This window comes from Maylandia zebra, linkage group LG17, assembly GCF_041146795.1.
Source record: "Maylandia zebra isolate NMK-2024a linkage group LG17, Mzebra_GT3a, whole genome shotgun sequence".
Lineage (NCBI taxonomy): Eukaryota > Metazoa > Chordata > Actinopteri > Cichliformes > Cichlidae > Maylandia > Maylandia zebra.
In genome coordinates, this window is record NC_135183.1 from 9,751,815 (window position 1) to 9,773,420 (window position 21,606).

At 39.9% G+C, this 21,606-nt stretch overlaps 1 protein-coding gene across 3 annotated transcripts in view; it reads right to left on the reverse strand.

Moving 5' to 3' along the window:
* The window catches only part of fnbp1l (formin binding protein 1-like), a 54,068-nt gene that overhangs the window by 18,330 nt on the left and 14,132 nt on the right, over window positions 1–21,606 (reverse strand). For all 3 annotated transcript variants that reach the window (XM_004562055.4, XM_012922127.5, XM_012922126.3), the window contains exon 2: window positions 1,255–1,370. In XM_004562055.4, the coding sequence (XP_004562112.2) occupies window positions 1,255–1,370 (116 nt within the window). The remainder of the gene's footprint in view (window positions 1–1,254; window positions 1,371–21,606) is intronic.

Here is a 21,606-nt window from a genome sequence, read left to right on the forward strand (position 1 = left end):
GAGAAGTTTCCAGCAGGAATCATCATTAAGGCAAATGAAAAGGGCTGGATGGATGAGGAAATGATGAAAGACTGGCTGAGGGAGACCAGGTGGTTTTTTCCACGCATCACCATCGCTGTTGATCTGTGACTCTATGCGTGCCCATCTCACAGCCGATGTGAAAAAACTTGTGAAGCAAATGAACTGTGAGCTTGCTGTCATTCCGGGAGGCCTGACAAAGGAACTCCAACCGCTGGACATCGGTGTGAACCGCCCGTTCAAAGTAAGGCTGCGAGCGGCCTGGGAGCGATGGATGACCGGTGGAGACCACAGTTTCACTAAGAGTGGAAGGCAGCGCCGGGCGAGTTACGCCACAATTTGCCAATGGATTGTAGATGCTTGGGCTAACATGTCTGCTGGCACTGTTGTTCGAGCTTTCGCAAAAGCCGGCATCGTTTCCGAGGAGCCGCACGGCACGGAAAGTGACTCTGACGGTGAAGACAGTGAACCTGGCATGTTTGATGGAGATTTAGCGCAGCTGTTCAATTCAGACACAGAGGATGAGGACTTCGATGGGTTTGATTGATGATAAAAATGTGAGTACCAAACTTTGTTTTGCTCCTGCTTTATTTTTAAATACGCACACTTGTATGCTTGTGTGTTGTTGATGATGACGATTACCGGCAATAGAAATGTGAGTAAGGTACCGAATTCAGGTTTGCTCCCGCTTTATTTTTAAATACGCATACGGTACTTGTATGCGCCCTATGGTCCAGTGCGCCTTATGTGTGTGTTAAATACAGTAAGGGCACACATAACTGAGACTGCGCCTTTTAGCACAGTGCGCCTTATGGTCGTGAAAATACGGTATTCTAAGTATATTGCATTTTTTGTCTTGAAGAAAGGCTTTTTGCTGTTGGTGTGTTACTGCTCTTAATGAACCCAACAGTGCACACGCAGCTGTATTATACCAAAGGATATAAATATTCATTTGGGATTCAGTCCCAGGAGTGGCAGCATTTACATTAGCCTGATCAAATGCACAAAAAAAAGCTTCAATATAGAATCTTCAGCATCAAAGGATTACCCAGTATGTATATGAAGGAAAAGACAACACCATCACACTTAATCTGTGTCTCATAAAGCTGCATTTTATGCTTTTTTTGTCTTAAAGTATATCAATATAACTTTCTGTATTTGACATTTCGAATATGTGTGTGTGTGTGTGTGTGTGTGTGTGTGTGTGTGTGTGTGTGTGTGTGTGTGTGTGTGTACCGTAGCTGCTTGGCATAGTTTTGCTCTATCTCCAGTCTCTCCTTGACAAACTTTGCATAGCGCTCAAGAAAGTCAATCCCCCATTGAGTGTGTTTGTCCAGATTCTCGAACTGGTCCTAAAGACAAAAACACAGTAAGACAGAAAAAGACACATTTAATAAGGACTTTCAGGACACGGTGAACAAAGGGTTCAATTTCAAAGATTAGTCAGCAGTCCATGTGGAATGACTCTGAACATACAAATGAGATACACATTTCCTTCTGCTGGCTCAGCTCTAAAAAGTATTAGTGAGCTGTGTACATCTCATGCATCCCTGATTTAAACCACCACATGTGGACAAATCACAATAAATCAGCTGCAGACTCGACATCAGAAGCAGCAAAATGAAGATCAGCATGAGGACGGAATAATGATTGATTCGTACAAATTACATATGACATACTGTTTCAGACTTCAGTATTATTGGTGGTTTGATGAGGAACCCAAAGGCCAGTGAAATCAGTGTCTGTGGCCACATGCCCACATTCGATCCATTCTCATTGAAATCCATCCAGCTGAAGGTTTTCGGGCCAACTGTTTACATTTATTGTGAGTGAACAAGGCATTTTCATGTCCAGATGAGTTGAATCAGCATGATGCATGCAACAACTGTCAAATATGTCCTGCATCATTCTTTTTCATGGGCTACCAATCATCTGTTCACTGCAGTAGTTGCAGTTATTGTCCTGCTCCTGCAGTCAAAGGTTTCTGACTCTCCAGAGGGGATCAGTTCAGCTTGGAAGAGGAGATGTTAACATCTCCATGTGCTTACACAGACGGAGGATACGCATGCAAAGAATGGAGACAGAAAGCAGCCAGGGCGAACATTTACATCCCAGAAATGCTCTTTATAGTCCATCCCTCTCAAACTGATGGAAGCTTCATTGGGTTTGGGTTCTGGTTGCTTTGCTTGAGGTGTTTTTTGAAAAGGAAACCAAGACTTCACTGTAAACTGGTGGTGCAACAATTTTAAACTTTATAATTTAATATATTAGCTTTTTTTGTTTTGTTTTTTGTTGCATTGTAGTTTTTTTTTTTTCTATCCACAGTGCACTGCCTCATGGCGGTAAACGATCAAGCATCCTGCTCCACAATCACCCTCATCAAACACAATCAACCCTGGACCCTGCCCAGGACAAACACTCTTATCTATAGCCCACATTGGTGGTTGCTGGTCACTTAATTGTTTTGCGTAAGGCCACCACAATGGCTGTAGATTTGCTAATGGCTGTAGCAATTCTTCAGCTGGAACCAGCTTGCACTGTTACTGCTTTTATAGTGGATCTTACTCTGCCTTTTTCACTCAAATACTGAACATCCTTGTCACTTCTGTCAACTCAGATGAACACCATGACTTTTTCAAAGTACTGAAAGCTCTCCATTAAGACAAAATCAAACCAAAAATGTGGAAATATGTCAACTACTGTGGACACTGACATCAAAATACCCATCAAGTGAGCCACATGAGCTACTGCTCTGTGTGCTTTAGGCTGCATGTGGGTGTGTGAGCGTGTGTGTGTCAACATGAAGCTTGAACTGGAGAAAAAGAAGGTCACAGAGGCAAACATGAAACAGCCAACCCTTGCTTGTCCAGTTATTACTTTCTTCAAACACAAAGAGAACAAAAGGAAGCCGAAACAATACTGCAATTTACCTTGCTGTGTACATAGAACAGCAGTGTCAGCAGCAACTGATACCCATACTTAAATGCCAAGTATGGTCTTAAAATCATTAGCAATATGTTCAGAAGTTAACTGCCAGAGTTCTCACCCACCCTAAGCCTTGGCAGCACATCACCCCCACCCTTATGCATCTTCACTGGCTCCTGGTTAAGTTCTGTATCTCCTACAAAATCCCCCTCCTCACCAACAGATCCCTACACAGCACTCTAGGACGTCCTCCTTCCCTTCACATCATCCTGGAATCGGATTTCCACCAACAGGGATCTACTGTTCACCCCACACACCAGCCTGCCATCCTAAATTTGGCAATGCCCCTCTCTGGCAATTTCAAAAAGCAATTATTATAATAATTATTATTATTATAACCTCAGTTCACACACAGAAACAGCTTCTCTAAATCATATTTCTCTAACCAATGTGGAAAAATCTGCATGTTACTAAAAATGACAGGCATTTTTCCCTCCTGCTATACTTGAATTCAATGTATCACTCTACTATTCTGCCACGTTTTCCTCCCCACTGTCCACTGAGGTCCATAATAAGTGCTTCACTAAAGCTTGTAACATCGTGTTTCCACTGTGAAGTGTGGAAGAAATTCTGTCTGGTTCAAGACAAAAACTGCAAACAAGAGGGGGGGCTGCAGTCCAAAAGCAGCCATCAGTCAAAGAATATGCTCACTAATTACAACCAGTGAGATAAACAAAGCGACCCCAGCATGTTCACACAAGCAGCAGGATGAAACACAGAGTTCCCATTGGTCTCTATGGAGCGTGCTGGCAGTTTCCTCTAAGTGAGAAATAAACTGCAAAAGGGCACATTTTCTTATTCAAGCATAAAGATTTCACCCAAAACCGAGCAGCCAAAGACAAAACAAGAAGCCGAGCAGCAGGGTGAAAAAACAAAAATCAAAGAACGGCAATCTGCATGTTTTGGTGGAGCTTTTGGATCAATATTTTCTGCATCCTGTCTGTCTGGATGCATCTGGTTAATGCGTACCGGCCCTGTTTCTTGCCAGCCTGTCTGGCTCGTTTTAGCAGCATGTCTGGCTGTGGTTGCGTCAGCCTCTGTGACGGTGCCTATGAATAAGTAATACGAGTATGAGCTCATCCTGTAGTTTGTGGCAAGCTGAGCACAGGCTGCCTCACTGGGGAAATGACAGCATCTTCCCGGTCTTCTCTGGGATGAAAATAACGCTGGCTGAAGAGTTGCAGCCTAAATCTGGGATTTGCAATGTGGCTTGGTCTCAGTAAAGGCACCTGCACCACTCACACTTTCTCTGCAGGGAGTCAAATATCAGTTTTTGGACATCTAGTATTCCTCATAACTACGGTAAGTACTAAGTAACAAGACCAGCAATAGTTTTTTTAACCTGTGTATCCAGTCCCGTGTTAAGCCAGTCAGCCGTTATCAGAGTTAGACTGCAGTCTAAGAAGAGAAACTCAGGCATCCCCAGCAACCTCTTCCAACTAGTTCAGGGGAACACCAAGGGTTCCAAAGCCAGCTGGGAGATCTCATTTCTCCGGAGTTTGTCCCAGGTTCTCTTCCCTCACAGAGGAGACATCCAGGAGGCAACCAGTCTCCAAACAGCTGCAGTCTGACTGCAATCACTCTCAGACAGATTGGTGAAGGTTTGCAAATAACTGCCGTCCAATTTGTAGATGGAGACAGACTGCCTACACAATTAATTAGAGTCAGTCTGCACCAGTGATCATCATTTTGCAGCTGAGGAATTGCAGGTCTGCAGACTGAGTAGTGGAGACAGTGGATGAGAGGTTGGGTTTTTGTTTTTTTACAATAATTTATTAAAACGTCTTTCTCATTTTGATGTAGACAGCCATGTGGTCAGATTTAAAATGCAAGCAGTGAGTGGTTCAGTGTTTCGCAGCGTATACACAGTGTATTTTAGCCCAACTCGATCCAAAATTCATTGTGAACTTTTCAATGATGATATTCTACAATGAATTACTGAGATGTGTTATGTGTGTTACTTGTTATACTCTTTGCTCTTTAATACATTTTACCCATTATGACCTGTAATTAATTATCAGAATTTTATTTTTTATTTTTTTGTTAAACAAATACAACCACTAAAATTGAATCTTAAATGCTTATTTTGTTCATTCTAACTTGTATTTGGAAAAATTTGCTGGAAATTCACAACTTAACTTTTTTCAGGAAATGACTTCTTTATCACTAATGCTGTTGTTCCAGGACGGGGTCAAACTTTTCCCTGCAGTATCGAAAATGGTATTGAGCAGCAAGTATTTTCCTCAGTATCGAGTTTGAAATTCTAGTATATTGACAACTCTAGTATTAACACGAGCAGAGGGAGCTCATTTCTGTCGTTTGTATCCGTGATCTCTTCTTTTTTCCACTGCCCAAAGCCTGCAGACACAGGTGAGGACAGGCAGGTAGACTGACCAGTAAATCAATAGCTTCAGTTTCACACTCAGTTTTCTCTTCACTGCAACATCTACCAATCTCTCCATTTCTTGTGAACAAGACCCCAGGGTACTTAAACTCCTCTACTTGAGGCAGTAACGGTGGTGCCAATTATCATCTCCGCAACTTCACACTGGGCTTCAAACCTCCCCAGTATGAGCTGGAGGTCACCATCTAATGAGCCAAAAGAACTACATCATCCACGGAAAACAGAGTGCTGCTTGGCTGTGCCTATCAACTAATCAACTAAGTTTAATATTTAAACTGCTGGTACATTGATCCAAAACAATGTTCATATGTACAAATGAAATATTAAAATGATAAACATACACCTTGGGATTTGATTTCACTGTTTCTGTTTGTATACTATGTGATATTTAAAAAGACTAGCTCACAAAATAACACACATCATACGAGCTGAACCCTCAAAGCAGCAGAAAGGTGAACTAACAGCAATATTATCATCAGCAGGAACACAACATCCTGTCACACAATCCCCACATAATCACAGGAAGAGGTGCCTCCACAAACACAGCAGTAACACTAGACCCCTCCATCACAATGCATTTGGACTGTTGTACAGTGTGTGCTGGGGATAAAAATACTTGCACTGAAAGCGATATCATTTAGCCAGAGCGAAAAATACTTTAACTGAAAATCTTTTAACAAAATAAATAAACCATGCTATTTTTTTGGTTTTAAAGTCTAAACTTTAAAAAAAAAAAAACAGAAAAATTAGAGGAAATATTTTTTTTAAGTCTCTCCACCCAAACTAGCATAGATAGCATATCAAAAATAAATTAATGTTGACCTTTGGCTTCATGCACAATCCCAGCTCAGGTAAATGTCCTCTGCTTAACCCATTATGCCCATTAGCCCATTATAACAAAATTCCGGACCAGAGAAGGTGTAACAGTGTAAGTTCCCTATCAGTTAATTACAATATGATGAAAGATTATTACAGATTTTTTTTTTCTGTCTAGTCAAATCATAACACACTCCACTTTTATGACTCACTAGTGGAAAAAAAGATTGTCATTATCTTTATATAACCCAGACTGAGAATCATAGATGACATCAATGCTGCAGTAATGCTTTTGAACATTAACACACATGAACATTTCACTATAAGGAAACTAGGGAGCAAAAAATAAAAATAATGACAATCAATTCCAGTTAGCCTTTATTTCTGCTGGGAGATACAGATACAGGTCCTAGTGAACAGTCTGAACACAGCCGGTCGATTGGTAAATTCATAACATCAGTAAATGTGAAGCTTCATGCTGTCCTTACACTGTACTTTTAAGATAGCTCCAAGGTGGACAAGCTTATATAGCCAAGGCTTGTTTGCTGATTGAAAATGTTCATAAAGTCGTTGCAATCTTAAAAAAATCTTAAAAAAACAAAACAAAACCAAGTACACCCTCGCTGTTCCATAGGAACTGAGCGGTAGTCAGGTTATGAACACTTGAATAATTGATCATAAGCAACTGTGAGAACTAGAGCTGGGCGATATGAGATTTTTTCATATCACGATATGTTTTTTTCATTTCAGGCGATAACGATATCTATCACGATATGAGCCAAATAACTATATTTGTAAGATTTAAATGTGCCGTTGCTCACAAGTAAAATGTGAAATAATCACCAGCTTGTTTTTATTTAAATATTTATTTCCCATAATAAGTTCAACAGGGTAGATGTACTTAAGGAACATGAGACTTTTTCAGATAAATAAAGGCAAATATTGCAAACTACACAAAAGGCAGCCGCTAAAGCGTTTAAGTTTCAAAATAGAACAAATGAAACAGACTAAATTGTCAATTCCACTTAGAAACAAAATATTAATTCTAAAAATAAATCTTAGTTTGTTTTACAGAAGAACAGACAAAACTGACTAACTTTTGTCAATATCAAATAAACTGAGAACTAAAAGGAAATTCTCAATCTCTCCTTGTTGTATAGCTTAGCTTTTCAAACAGTTTTAACAGTTACTTTAGTCTGACAAAAGCCGAATGACGAATTAGCGCTTCCAGTCAGAGACTGAGGCTACGTCCACACGTACACGGGTATTTGTGAAAACGGAGATTTTCCGTTTTCGTTTTAAAAAATAATCCCGTCCGCACATAAAGGCAGAAATGAAGGAAAACGCTGCTATGAACATGCCAAAGCAGCAGGTGGCGCTAGATTCCTAACCGTGCAGAAATGTTGGCCAATCAGAAGTCTAGAAGCCTCGGTGGGAAAAAGTAAACAAAGCTGGGGCATAGAAGCAGAACCGAGTCGTATGTGTGGATGGACAGTAACTGTGTGTATATGTAAGCATTTAAACACTGCAGAGAGTAGAATTAACAGTATTGTAGAAATTCATTTCACCGAAACAATAACGTGGCGCACAGTGTGACGCATGCTCCAGTTTATTGTATTTCCAGACTTGCTTTCGGCACAATTTACAGTGCACGTTACTCTGTTTTTTGTCAGACTTGAAATTAGGGCTGCTCAATTAATCGAATTTTAATCACGATTACGATCTGGGCTTTCAACGATCATTAAAAATGACTGAGCCGATTATTAGCCCCTCCCTCATGCTTTACTCTCGCGCTGCTCCGTGTGGCAAATCAAGCGCACTGCTCTGCATTTCGAACACGCGTCACAACAATTAAGAGGACCCGAGGGAAGCTCGGAAAGCTAAGCAGAAGTTATTTGGAGAGGAGAGTGACTGCCGTTGGTTGAAAAGAAAGGTAAAGAAAAAAAACTTCAGTGGTGTGGAAACATTATGGGTTCGCGGAGTCAGATGTGGATCAAGTAGACACAGTGTGTAAACTTTGCTATGGTGTCGTAGCTGCACCACAGAGCAACACTGCAAAGTTCACATTTTTCATTTATTTCTTATATTACAAACATTTGCACTGTTATCAGTATTTGCACACTATTTTATATTATTTTTTTAAAGTCATTATTCAATACATTGTTATTCTTAACCCTTTAAAGCCGGTCAGAGCAGCATGCTCATTTTGTATATCTATTTTTAAATCCCTGTAGAACCTGAACCGCTAAGCTAGCACAATAAATTTTTTTCCATATGAAACCAGAGGAGTTACATCTTATGCCATCAGCTTGTCCTAGGTCACGGTTTCCTTCCACATATAGCTTTGCAAAAATTGCATAAAAAGCGCTTGCAGGAACAAAAACATAATATTCCAGAAACACGCTTTGCCGATCCGATCAGCTGTTCATAACACTTCCCACATTGAAAAAGACGTCAACGCGAACTATCGCAAGTGACGTCGTTTTTGCGGAAAATGTAGTTTTTTTTTACTTGTAGGCCTTAGAACTCGAATTGCACTGCTGGAAATTGTTTATTTTGATGCACATGCACATTCTTTGCAAATTTGCATCATAGGATTGTTTTTTTGTTTTTCCTGCAGTATATAAAAATTGCTGTATCTCCAAAAATAAAACTATGAAGACACTCAAAATAAATTTCCTGTTGTTGTAAACTATTTTTTGCAACTTTTTTGTATTTAAAGTTTTGAGGGATAAACCTCTTAAATTTCTCCAAGTAGAAATATATGTAAAAAAAACAAAACAAAAACGATTTTCAATTTTTTTTTGTAGTTTATTGCACTTTTTTGCAATTAATGTAGTTACTATGGACTTAATACATACACATTTTAAAAATATGGGCTATAACAGTTGTATTGATGTATAGCAACGTGAAATGCTCCCACAAATGGCACTACAGCATGTAAAAAAAAAAATATATAAGCTCTGGCGGACGAAATAAATATCGTCAAATAATCGTGATCTCAATTTCAGTGAAAATAATCGTGATTATCATTTTTGCCATAATCGAGCAGCCCTACTTGAAATAGCCGAAATACCTTCACACTACGGAACTTCTATGGCTCTTCCGTTCGACAATCTCTCCGGCATTGGAACCATCATCTGTTTTCTCTTCGGTCACGCTCGGTTGATTTTTCTAGTCGGCACACTCATTTCCTCCATTACGCGCTGGCTCCATTACCCGCTGGCTGCTTCCCAAACAAACACACGTGCGGCTTGGCACTTGTGCTGTACGTAACAAGCCACGCAACGTGACGCTGCGGCTGTGATTGGTTCGGCTCTGCGCTACTTAATTTGGATTGGCTGACCTTTTTTTTTTTTTTTTTTTTAAGAGGACAAGAGCGGCGAGGTCTATCGCGATAGCTTAATTTCTCTATCGAGTAAAAGTTATATCGCGATACATATTGTTATCGTTCTATCGCCCAGCTCTAGTGAGAACTTCTATAAAAGCAGATGCAGCAATCTTAAAGAAGCAATTTTTGTGGGCCATCAAGCTAGGAAGCTTGTTTTAAGTCCACTTCCAAACAATTTTCCAATCTTTCCACAGTTAAAAACAGAATTCACAAATGGAAAACATGGAAGATAGTCTTTCCAGGAGTGGATGTCCCAGCAAATTCACCACAAGATCAGATAGTCAGACTTTACAGGCCTCCGTTTGCATGTTAAATGTTCATGATGGATTCATGATAATGCACTTAGAAAAAGACCGAACAAGTATGGCTTAGTTGGATGGGTTGCCTTGCTTCTTCTCTCTTAAAACATCGCAGCACAGCTTTCGGTTTGCATGAAAAATATACTAAACTTCTGGGACAAAGTCATTTGTACAGCCGAGGCCAATGTGAAGCTGTCTGGCTATAATGCACAGCACCACAAAAACCCCAAACACAGCATATCAGCACAAATAGAGCAGTGCGATATGACCAAAAATATTTATCACGATATACATTTGAAAATTTGCGATAACAATATAACTGACAATATAATTGGCACTAGACAAAATACTTTACAACTCCACAACTAGTGCAAAAAAAACCAAAAAACAAACCCATCAATGTATTTTCACTTAAACAAGCAGCTGTTTTTTTATGTGCATTAAAGTCATAAAAATTTAACAGTGCAAATGCAAATTCCTTGCTGACAGTTGAACCAAAAGGCATTTCCAGTGGAAATTGGCCGACATATCCTCAGCATAACCATGTATAATATCCACAAAATTAAAAAGAGGTTATACACACACAATACGGTAGAAGCACAGTATGTATCACTCCGCGAGGCTCCTGCCTACGATAGCCGCAATGCTCCGACAATCCACGAAGCGGTGCGGCTTTGTAGCTTAGCAAAGTCGTACTGAAACATTTGACAGATTTTCAAGCGCCGTGTACGACATAAAATCGTTTCGAGGTCAGTAAACACAACCAGAATTCATACATAAGGCCCGCGGGATTATAAGGGGCACTGTCGATTTTCAGAAAAATCAAAGGATGGATTTTAAGTGTGCTGTACTTTCCAAAAAACACGGTAATAACGATGGCCCGCTAGCACGCTCTACCAAAAATAGTACTTTGTTGTGTATCTGACGGACGAAAGCTAACCCAGTTCCACACCACTGAAGTTGCAGCATTTTTACAAACCAGTTCTGGTTCATCAGTTTCATTCAACGATCCGCTTTCACCCTTCTCATTCTCCGTCATGTGCGTATGAAAACAACGGCACTGCGCATGCGCGTTTTACCCATATTCTATCGCGATATTTCATTTTCTTATCCTTGCCCAAAATTATACCGGTATATGGCCCAGCCCTACTCACAAACACTTCATACAAACTGCACGGTGGTGGAGGGGTGATGATTTGGGTTTGTGTTGCAGTCACAGGACTTGGGCAAAGTATTTTAGAGTCAAATGTGATTCCATACAAAGAAAAATGTCAGCCAATATATCAGAGTCAGTGTTCAGGTGAGGCCATTAAAACTAGTGTTTAACTTTTAGGCTGACACATGACTAATTGGACACATGACACTGTAGCTGGTATATGGTGAAATCTCTAAAAAAAAAATGGCTCACAGCATGATAAAAATGGGTCACAAATCTACTTTGGCTGAGATTCTCTCTAACAAAGCACTGCTCTGCTTTAATGAACTTAAATCTCAGGGTGAGAGAATAAATTAGTCATTTAGCTCCCAGTTGCGAGGGGCTAAAGATTCTTTGTGTGCAGATTATATAGCAAATACACCTCCTGCTAACCAATCAGACGGCCACACGGCACTTCCAAAGCCAATCAGATACTCAGCCAGCCTGGGAGCATTCAACGGGATAACGCGAGGTTAATTAGCATAGAGAATACTACTAAGACAACAGACTAATTACACACTGTTTCCTTCAAGAGCGTGGTGCGCACACGCACAAACACACAGACACACTGGTGTGCACAAGGCAGACACTGGGTGGGAAATGTCAACTTGTCTGAAATACTGGCATCACACTGAAGACCCTCAGGCTATGTCTGCACTGTGTGTATATGTGTGTGTGTGTTTACTGTGTCTATCGGCGCTCACGCTACCCAAAAACCAAAAAAAGAAAAAAGAAATTTCTACCAGGAATGTGGTGGGGAGATGAGACAGAAATGTGTGTGTTGGAGGCTGAAGAGGGAGCGTGCGGGAGGAGAGGCCTGGAGAGAGAGGAGGTAAGAAAAACAAGTGGATAACAGGAGGAAGATTGGTGCATGAGCCCTGTTTGAGATAATTATTTTGTCTAAGTCTGCATACAGGGACGCAGACGGTGAGCCATGACACAACCACAGCCCAGCAAAAGAAGCCTGAGCCATAAGCAGATTTTAGATTTATTGAGGATACTGATCAAGTCAAATACTTAAAAAACAAAAAAAACAAAAACAAAAAAAAACAGGACAGCAAAATGTTTTTTTGTCTTTTATGTTGTTTTTATCTCCATCAAAAATAAAAGTGGGTTCATTTTGAGCGTAAAACTCCTGGCTACCTTCAGCCCTGTTAGAGAGCAAGAGGTAAAAACACATAGTGTGTGTGTACCTGAATGTTACACAAACACACACACATTGCTTTTTCCCTTGATGTGAGCATGTGGATTTGAATAGACTTGGGTTTGTTGCTGTAAGGTTGTTGGGTTGAACAGCATCCAATTGCCATCTAAGGGCAAAGCAGAAGGGGGCTCTGGCATGCCGTCGACTTTACCTCCTTAACTGTGCTGCAGACAGCAGGAACAGCCAGCTTCTTGAACCCATTTCACTCTCTGCTACAGGTGTTATTCAGTTTTTCGAACTGACTCCCCAGAGAGCGCTCAGAGAGCTCTTCTATCCCATTAGTATGATTCTGTGGTGGAGGGTTTACTAAATGCTTAAGTACTCCACACAGCACTGCACGTTCTTTCACCTGTTCTCGTACGCAGCTTCTAGCTTTCAAACCAGCAACAAAAATACAGTACGGGGGGTTAAGGTATTTAACCTTAGATTTGTGTTGTTTGGATAGATCTCAGTGTGCCAGGTTGAAAAGTTAATTGAGATAGTTAATTGAGCGTTTTCACACACTGTAAACACATGCGCAAAAACACACACCTATACATCTACTACTATTTGTTTTGCCTTGCAGGCCTCATTCTTTGCCCAGCAGAAATAGAAACCAGTGCATGCATCACTGTGACCCTGCACAAACAAACCTGCCTATCCACACAAACCTTAAAGGAACTCTGTGATTCACAGGTGTCCAAATTATAGACCATTTTGGTGGATTAAAACAAATCGGTGAGTCTTGTGGATTACACTCTGCTCTGAGTCAGTGAGCTGCTTCAGGCCTGCAGACACACACTGAGACTGTTTTCCCATGTAAACCCGCTAAGCTCTTGTCCAGTCAGGGTGTGTGTTTTTGTTTACCACTGCAAATGGTTCGGTTGAGGTGAGCACACGGGTGTTTCCTCTCATGTGATAGTCAGAGCATTTGTTTTTCAGTCTGCGTGTTTACTGTCAGATTTGAGGATTATCTCCAAGAGTTCACAGATGTGTGCAGTTATTACAGAGGAAACTATTAATTGATTTCACATGACTGCAACCATGACTTGGCATCTGCGGAGGTTCAAAGCAAAGAAATTGGATTGTAACTGAGAATATTATTAACCATTGTCAACAGATACTTCTCTAGCATAGGTCATACATTTTTGGCCCATCATTGGTCCTGGACCCCCTTTAATAGAAACCAGCATTTGCTGTGTTCCAGCAACTGTGACTTTGAGGAAAACATCTAGAAAGAAAAAAAGCTTTACAGATGCTTAAAAAGAAAAACTCACTATGAACACAGATGTTTTAACACAAACTGAAAAATGGAAAGTTGGAACAGATGCTGGTTGAAAACACTGTACTTTTACAAGTAAAAATGCAACAGTGCAACAGTGGATGTTCACCTGTTTCCAAGCACGTTAAGAGGTCATCAAATACAAGATCAACGTCCATTAACCCATAATATATAAATTAGGGGTGCAACAATACTCGTATCGATATTGAACCGTTCGATACAGTGCTTTCGGTTCGGTGCGCATATGTATCGAACAATACAAAATTTTTAATTTATTTTATCAACTTTCTTTCTGACGATGCTGTCTGTGTTGAGCGCTCAGTGGATCTGCGCTCGACAGTGCAGCCTAGGTGGAGCAGTCGAACGCAGATTCACTGAGCGCAGGGTAAGCTAGCGAGACAGAAGTTAAGCTCTCCTTGCAACATGGCAAATTGAACCTCCCCCACCCTCATTCAGATGTGGCGTTTGGAACTATTTTGGTTTTCATGTGAAGTATGACCTTGAAGGTAAGCACGTCATGGACTAAAGTAAAACAGTATGTCGGATGTGCCACGCAATGCTCAATTACATGGGTGGGAACTAGTGCGTTAGCGCAGTTTGCTTGTTAACGTGTTGGCCATCCAGCCCCACCCACGTCGCGATCCGCGGTAGCTCGTTAACGGAGATTTGCCGTGTTGTGGCGTTAACGTCATTTCAACGAGATTAACGCTGACAGCACTAGTGGGAACACAACGAATATGACTGCACATTTACTCCGACATCATCCTAGTGCAAAGACAAGTGGAAGCAGACAAAAACAACAAGCAGGCATGCTACAAACTTTACCCGAGTCATTTAGACAGCCGTTAGCACAGGATTCTCCTTATGGGGACCTGATATGTTTAATATGCTGCTGAGAATATAGCCCAGAAGAAGCGTATAGTATAGCTTTTATTTTGGAAAGAGCCATTTCTCTGTAATAAACTCTCTTTTCCAAAGATGAGTGATTTCTCGATCAGATAGATTTATTTTTTTTATTACTTTGTTGTTTCAGCAACATTAAATTTAAAAACTGTACTTTTGAGTTAAAATATATATTTATAATTTTAATAAATGACATATTAAAAAAGGCATGAACATTTTTTTGTATCGAAAAAATATCGAACCGTGACACTAAAGTCTCGAACCAAACTGAACCGTGAATTTTGTGTATCGTTGCACCCCTAATATAAATATATCAAGAGGTTACCTTACACGTGTAGGAACACCTTTACCGTATTTTTGGGACCATAAGACGCAAAGGATTATAAGGCGCACTGCCGATGTACGAGTCTGTTTTCATACATAAGGCGCACCGGATTATAAGGGGCAAAGCAAAACAGATAAGTCAAAATTTACTCAACTCATTCTTCTTGCTTCCTCCACTTCTGTACCATTAATGCTGAAATCTCTCGCAGCTGCTCTATTCCATGTTGTTGCAGTATATTAATGACTAACCTCGTATTGTGAATGGATTATCTCAGTTGTTCTCCTGACTGAAGTTTGGTCCGTTTACAGCATCCTGCCATGGGATTGCATTTGTCCCTGACCATTGGGAACCCTTGCCTTAACTTTTACCGAGTGGAAAACAGTTGGCGTTCATCCTCCAGCTTCACTGTGTTTATGTTATGCTAACATAGCTGTGTCGCTAGCAATCACGTAGCACATCATTATATACCAGCTAGCCAAACTTCAGTAACCCTAAAAACATCACTGCTGTTTAGTTTTCTGTCTTCATTTATGGTATAAGTGATAGCAGAGCTAACTTCCTTCTAACTTCTAACTCTGTTAAATTTCATAAAGTCTGTTTTCATGGATGCCTGGATGTTAAACTTAACTGTTACACCCTGTAAAGCAGCAATGCTGATCATTTTATTAAAGATGAAAAAATTTAGACAGTTTTTAACTCTCAGTGATGCCGCAGTGTTCGTTTGACTTTGGGAGCTGAAGGGGACGGAGTTTTGAACCCACATTACTCCGCGAGGCTCCCGACTACAGTAGACGTAATGCTCCGACAATCCATCAAGCATTGCGACTTCATAGCTTACCAAAGTCGTACTAATACATTTTTTGACAGATATTTTAGTGCCGTGTACCACATAAGGTTCAAGGTCTGTAGGAACAACCAGAATTCATACATAAGGTGCACTGTCGAATTTTGAGAAAATTTTGGATTTTAAGTGCACCTTATAGTGCGGATAATACGGTAGTCAAACACAGTGGCTAACTGTGTAACTTATGCAACTGAAATTGTGCTGAAATCAGTCTGCTGAAGGTGGAAGTAACAAATCTGTTTCAGCACTTGAAACAAAAACACACCATCAAGTACTACCAGGCTATGGAGGAGAAAATGCTAGCAGGTGCTCCACTGAGCACAAGCTAGTTACACTCCAAAAACTAATGCAGGACTTTAACCCTTGTGTGGTGTTCATATTTTTGTTACTCAGCCAGTGTTCATGGGTCTGGTGGACCCGCTAGAGTTTTGGCTTTCCAAATGAACACTATCAAACAATTTTATGTTAAATTACTCAACAGATGTTTACTTCATCCCAATTACAAGCCATATGAACAGCAAACATGGTTAATTTTTTCCCTTTACCTTTGTTAGATCACATTTATGAATTAATGTGCTTCTCGTTTTTTTTTGTTTTTTTTATAAAATGTTATAAAAAAATAAATCAGTTATAATCAAGTGGAGTGAGTGGAAAGACACAACACATTTACACGTGAAGCAATATGTTTCACAACTAAATGGGATCAGCTGCTCATCAATGGTGACATTAGGCCCAGGGTTGTAAAACAAGGGGAGGTGGTGCACACACTTATCCCACACTGTCCTGATGGCAGCTAGCTTGTCTCTCTGCCGTCGAGCTGGTCTGTTGTCTCGGTTATCAAAACTGATAATCCTGGAAATTTTGTGGAAGTTTTCCAGAGACACTGATGCACGGAAAGCTTCTTGCCGGTTTCTGCATCCCACAGGGATTCTGTGGATTCCCCTTTGGACCTGAAAACTCCTGCAAGGATAAGAACCCCATAGTAGGCCTTTGGGGTTCTTAGATGAATTTGGTCCATCTCCTTCCACCTCTCTCCAAAAACACACCTTCCTTCTAGATTACTGCAATCCAGAATAATTTTCTGGATGGAATCTGGGATGAAAAGCTCAAATGAAGACTTGATGTCCTGCACATGAGTAAATGTCAGCCGTGTTGGCCCTGGCTTATCACAGTAACAGCTCTGCAGGGTGGCTCATTTCTTGGGCAAGAAGACCATTCAATTTCACCAGTTATTGACATCCATATTTCTTCACTTGCTGTCTGGTGGGCTTGTTCTGGTCCTGAGCTGGCTGCAGATGGGGTACTCGTCTTCGTTTTGTTACTAAATGGTGCTCAACCTCATCCTCTTCTTCAAAGTCACTGTCAGACTCTGAATTTTCAGAAATGTGAAATATTCTGAAACCTCTTTGTCAACATCATCATCAGAAGCCCCTCTCTCTTCCAAAATCAATTGGATGGCCCTCGCAGCAGATAATCTTTTGCCATCTTGATCAGTTGTGATAAAGAACCACACTGGCAAATTCTTATTTATAGTATTATGCCCCTAATTTGCAGGTGGGACAGGGTATGAGAAAATAAAATTTGGATCCCTCAAGAAAGAGGGTAAAATGTGTGGGAATGTAAGAGCAGACGGTGTTGATAGTTGAATTTTCAACAATGTTGCAACTTTGTGCGCCAGCAGGAGGGGAAGAAAACACTATCAGCAGCACCAGAAAGGAGGAAGACAGAGTGTGGGAACACAGGACCTACACTTTCAACACTTTTATTAGACCTGGGTCCAGTGGACCCGAACACCTTGTATGTAATGTAAATGCGTGGGGGGGGGGTACAGTATGAGGTCATTGAAAATTAGTTCGGATTTATGTTCTTCACAGAAAATAAGCCAAAGCCAATGAATTTCAGGTTGAAAAAAGAATTAATTGTTTAATTTTTCTTTTGAGAAAAACTGAAAACGGGTCTCACAGACCCGAACACCATACAAGGGTTAAGTACATTGCTAAAAAGCTTGAACTAAGATAAAACCCAATTTTAAAACTACAGCTTTGAGACTAGCTAGCCTAGAACCTTGTAATTTCCACTCAAACTATGACCACAGCAATGTGCTAGTGAAATCACAAAAAGGGTTTTGCCAACTAGTTAAAGGAATACACATTTTTCCCGTAGCGACAAGTGCTCGCCAAGGTGTCACTGACCAGTCTGTAGGCCTGTATGACTGGGGGCTTAGCAGTCATTTTCTCAACAAAAGCCATCAACTTCCAACTGATCGAGTAATACTTGTTTATTACTTCATGACTGATGCTTGCCAGATAGTTGCAGAGGACTCCAGCCTCTGTGACTGGGTTCTTAAACAGTCCAAAGAAATAATGAAGAATAAAAACGACTGCACACCAGCTACACTTGAGCTAGTGAGCCATTTCAGATAGAACATTGAGATGTGTTTAAACATTAACCAAATGCTTCCCTGCCACAGAAGAACACCCCGGCGTGTATTACCCCTGCATCAGTAATTTAGCCACTGTTAACTCCAGCAAATAATGACTTAAAAAACACCTAAAAACAAACAAAACTACGTATTTAGTGTCTTTTTATAAACTCATGTAGTGCACTTTTTCTAATTTTTCTTGTTCTTGATTCTTAAATCCACATGTTTTCTGGTCATGTCAAAGAAAAGCTGCCTCCCCCTCTGCCATTACAATCCAACCATAAATCACTAACAGTTACACTTTAACCACATCAGACTTACTCAGTGCATAACAAGCTTTTGTTGCTGACAGATGAAAAAATATTAAACTAGTTTAAGCAGAGTGCACGTGTGTGTCATATGCTGATCATAAACATGGATGGATGATGCTAATCATCTGATCACATTTACCACGATACACACTCACACACTGTTTTCCTGTGTTCTTTCCATATCAGCAGAACAATATATGAATATCTTTGTGCCAATGTGCCCCATGAAAAAACAACAATCCCTGTAACTTATTTTCTTTTAGCTAAAATAAAATAATAATAAAAAATAAAATAATGTCTCTTCTTTAAATTTTCATTTATAGGCCATTGTTAAAGCTAAAACTGATAGATAGCCTAGTCTAGTAGACTGTGTGACTTGTAAAAAAATGTTGCTTAAATTCAAAGATATATAAAGTAACATTTTCATAGTTGCATATTTTTACTATGAAATTACACATTCATCGTCTGTAGCTACACACAAAAATGCTAACAAACAAAATAAACCTCGCATTTTGTTGCAACAAAAAAAAAGAATGAACACACGAGGCAACATTTAACAATACCAAATAAGTTATGGCCTTTGGTCAATGTTGAATGAAACTATTTACAGCTGGTATAGATAACTGATAACGCAACCACCCACTCATTTTAATTCCAAACACTGTGGTTTTGCTCTTACACGTCATTCATGTTATATTTAATACCTGTACGAGCAAAACAAACTTATACCTGGGCACTCCTGCATGGGCCTATCTAGTCTGGTTTCATTGCAACCTGATCCCTACCATTGTCTAGCTACCCTGCTGCCACGCATACACACCCTGATAGACTAGTTAGACCAGAGAGAGTGAGAGAGTGAGAGAGAGAGATGTGATAGATAGACATGAATCTAATGATATGATTGTGTTCTAGCAAGTTCTGGTTATAGCACATTTTTAAAAATTTAACCATGTTACCAATACAAGTAACATAGTCCATGGCTATTCTAACCAGTCTTTCAATGTCAACTGAAAACATGCAGATATGATGATGCTGTGACAGATCGTAGTAGTGTTTCACAGGAGACGACAGAAACTTTATCCCTTTTTTTTGGGAGGGGAAAGGACCGCTGTTTAATTTTGAACATCTTGTTGGTCAACTTCAGGTAATTTGCTTTAAAAAACAAAAACTAAAAAAAAACTAAATAATTAAGTGCTTTCAGTTTGTTTTCAAGACTGAAAGGGAACAAAATTTTCCAGTTAGTCACACTTGTCCTGCGATATTTAATGAAGACAAAATGTGAACAGAGAAAAAGATGCTTGGGGAAAACAGGCGACCCTTTGACACTGAAGGGTGATGCTGGGTCACCATCTGACTCTGAAAAGGAGCAGCAGGGGAAACCCTTTGGACAGATGTGTGAGGGCCCTTTTATTCTGAGCCTTTAAAAGGCCAGATGTGTTAGAGGATGACATCAGTTCACAGAGCAAGCAGATGTGCAAAAAGACATTTTTTTGCACGTGATAGGATGGACTGAATATTTTTACAATTTGAAGCCACCAACAGTTACACAGTCTTTCTATACATGTTCTCCCTCAGCCCACAAAAATATTATAGTGGTTTTCTTGTGTGGTTTAACTCTTTCCCACAAAAAAGACAACATTTGATGAGCTCCCCTGTACCCTTAATGATGACTTTTGAGACTTCCTTACATCAGTTAAAATGTTGATATATGTTGCGTCGTTGATGACCATTAGAACAGGTTCTGAGTTTTTCCAAGGTTTCCTCTGGTAAGCTGATCATCCTCATTAATTTCTGATCCATCCTCAATTTGTCAATGAAATCTGACAGAAACCATTCAGTTCAGAAAAGAAAAACAAGGGTTACCCTTAATTCAAGGTTTTCAGTGTTGCACATACATGTATGTATGTGGGTACTCAAATCCTGGGTTGATTTCAATCTGATGAAACATGACTATTACAAAGCTTGAACAGTTATTGGGCTCATTACGTTGTCTTTTTAAGGCTTCTGTAATTTGTTATATTGAATATGAACAAATATAACCCACACAGAACAAAAATGGGAAAACTTTAAGCAAGTGCTTATTTTACATGAGCATGCATCTCAGACTTAAGTCTCACATCATTACTCATGATTTGCTCATCGAAACAGCTCCTTTTCCATTTTTCCAGTTCAGCATAATTAAAATAATTCTGTATGAATCAAGTAAATGTAATGTTACATTAAAAAAAAGGCAAAGGGCCAACTTCCATGAGTAAATCATGAGACATACAAGTCTTAAGAGACGGTTATGACTTATACCGCATGAACATGGACTCCAGAAGCTCTCCCAATATATACATCCTGGTGAGCTGAAATTCAGACTGAATTGGGGAAGAAAGGTGATTTAAGTGACACAATTGTTGATACCAGAATGGCTGTTTTGAGTATTTCATGAAGTTCGAGTAGATCAGAAGTCACCACCCAGTAGGGAGGGTAATGGTTTTGGCAAAAAAACATTTTTCTTAAAATGGTCCAAAGACAAATTTTAAAAAGCATTCACTGGAGATCTACTGCTAAAGACCACTGTAAAACAGCAGTCCCCAACCTTTTTTGTGCTGCGGACCGGCCTTTAACCCTCTCGAGGCAGGCGTTGCCGATTTGCAACAGTTAAAAACTAACAACCTGATTACCCCACATACATATTTTATGAGTTTTATTTACTCAGAAGTACCACTGCAGGACTTGGTTGTGCATTAGCAACAAAAAGTTTAATTTGAGCTTGAGAGGGTTAAGGTGTCGCGGATGAATACAACAAAATGAAACCAGTACGAGTGAGTTAACGATTAAAAAAAACAAAAAAAACAATTGCGATAAAAAATGATAAAACCCCTGAAAACCATAAATTTTTCACCCTAGCCTCAACTCTCACGGCCCAGCACCAAACGACTCAAAGACCGGTACCGGACTTTTGTTCAGTACTGAAGCTTCAGGTTAGCTCAGAACAGCTGAAAGCATTGTGTTTATCGTTTTCTGCACTACTGAGACGGTAAAAGTTTACAACTTGGAATATATTAAGCATATCAGTCCATCTGTTTTGCTAAATTTGTTGTCAGCATCTTTAACTAGTGCCACAGCACATTAGTGGTATGTCTATTACAAAGAGTAAAAATACAGATTTTTGACAGCTCTTTTAATACCAACACGCCTTCTCTCAACTGAAACTACTACCAATCCCTTTAGGTGATGACT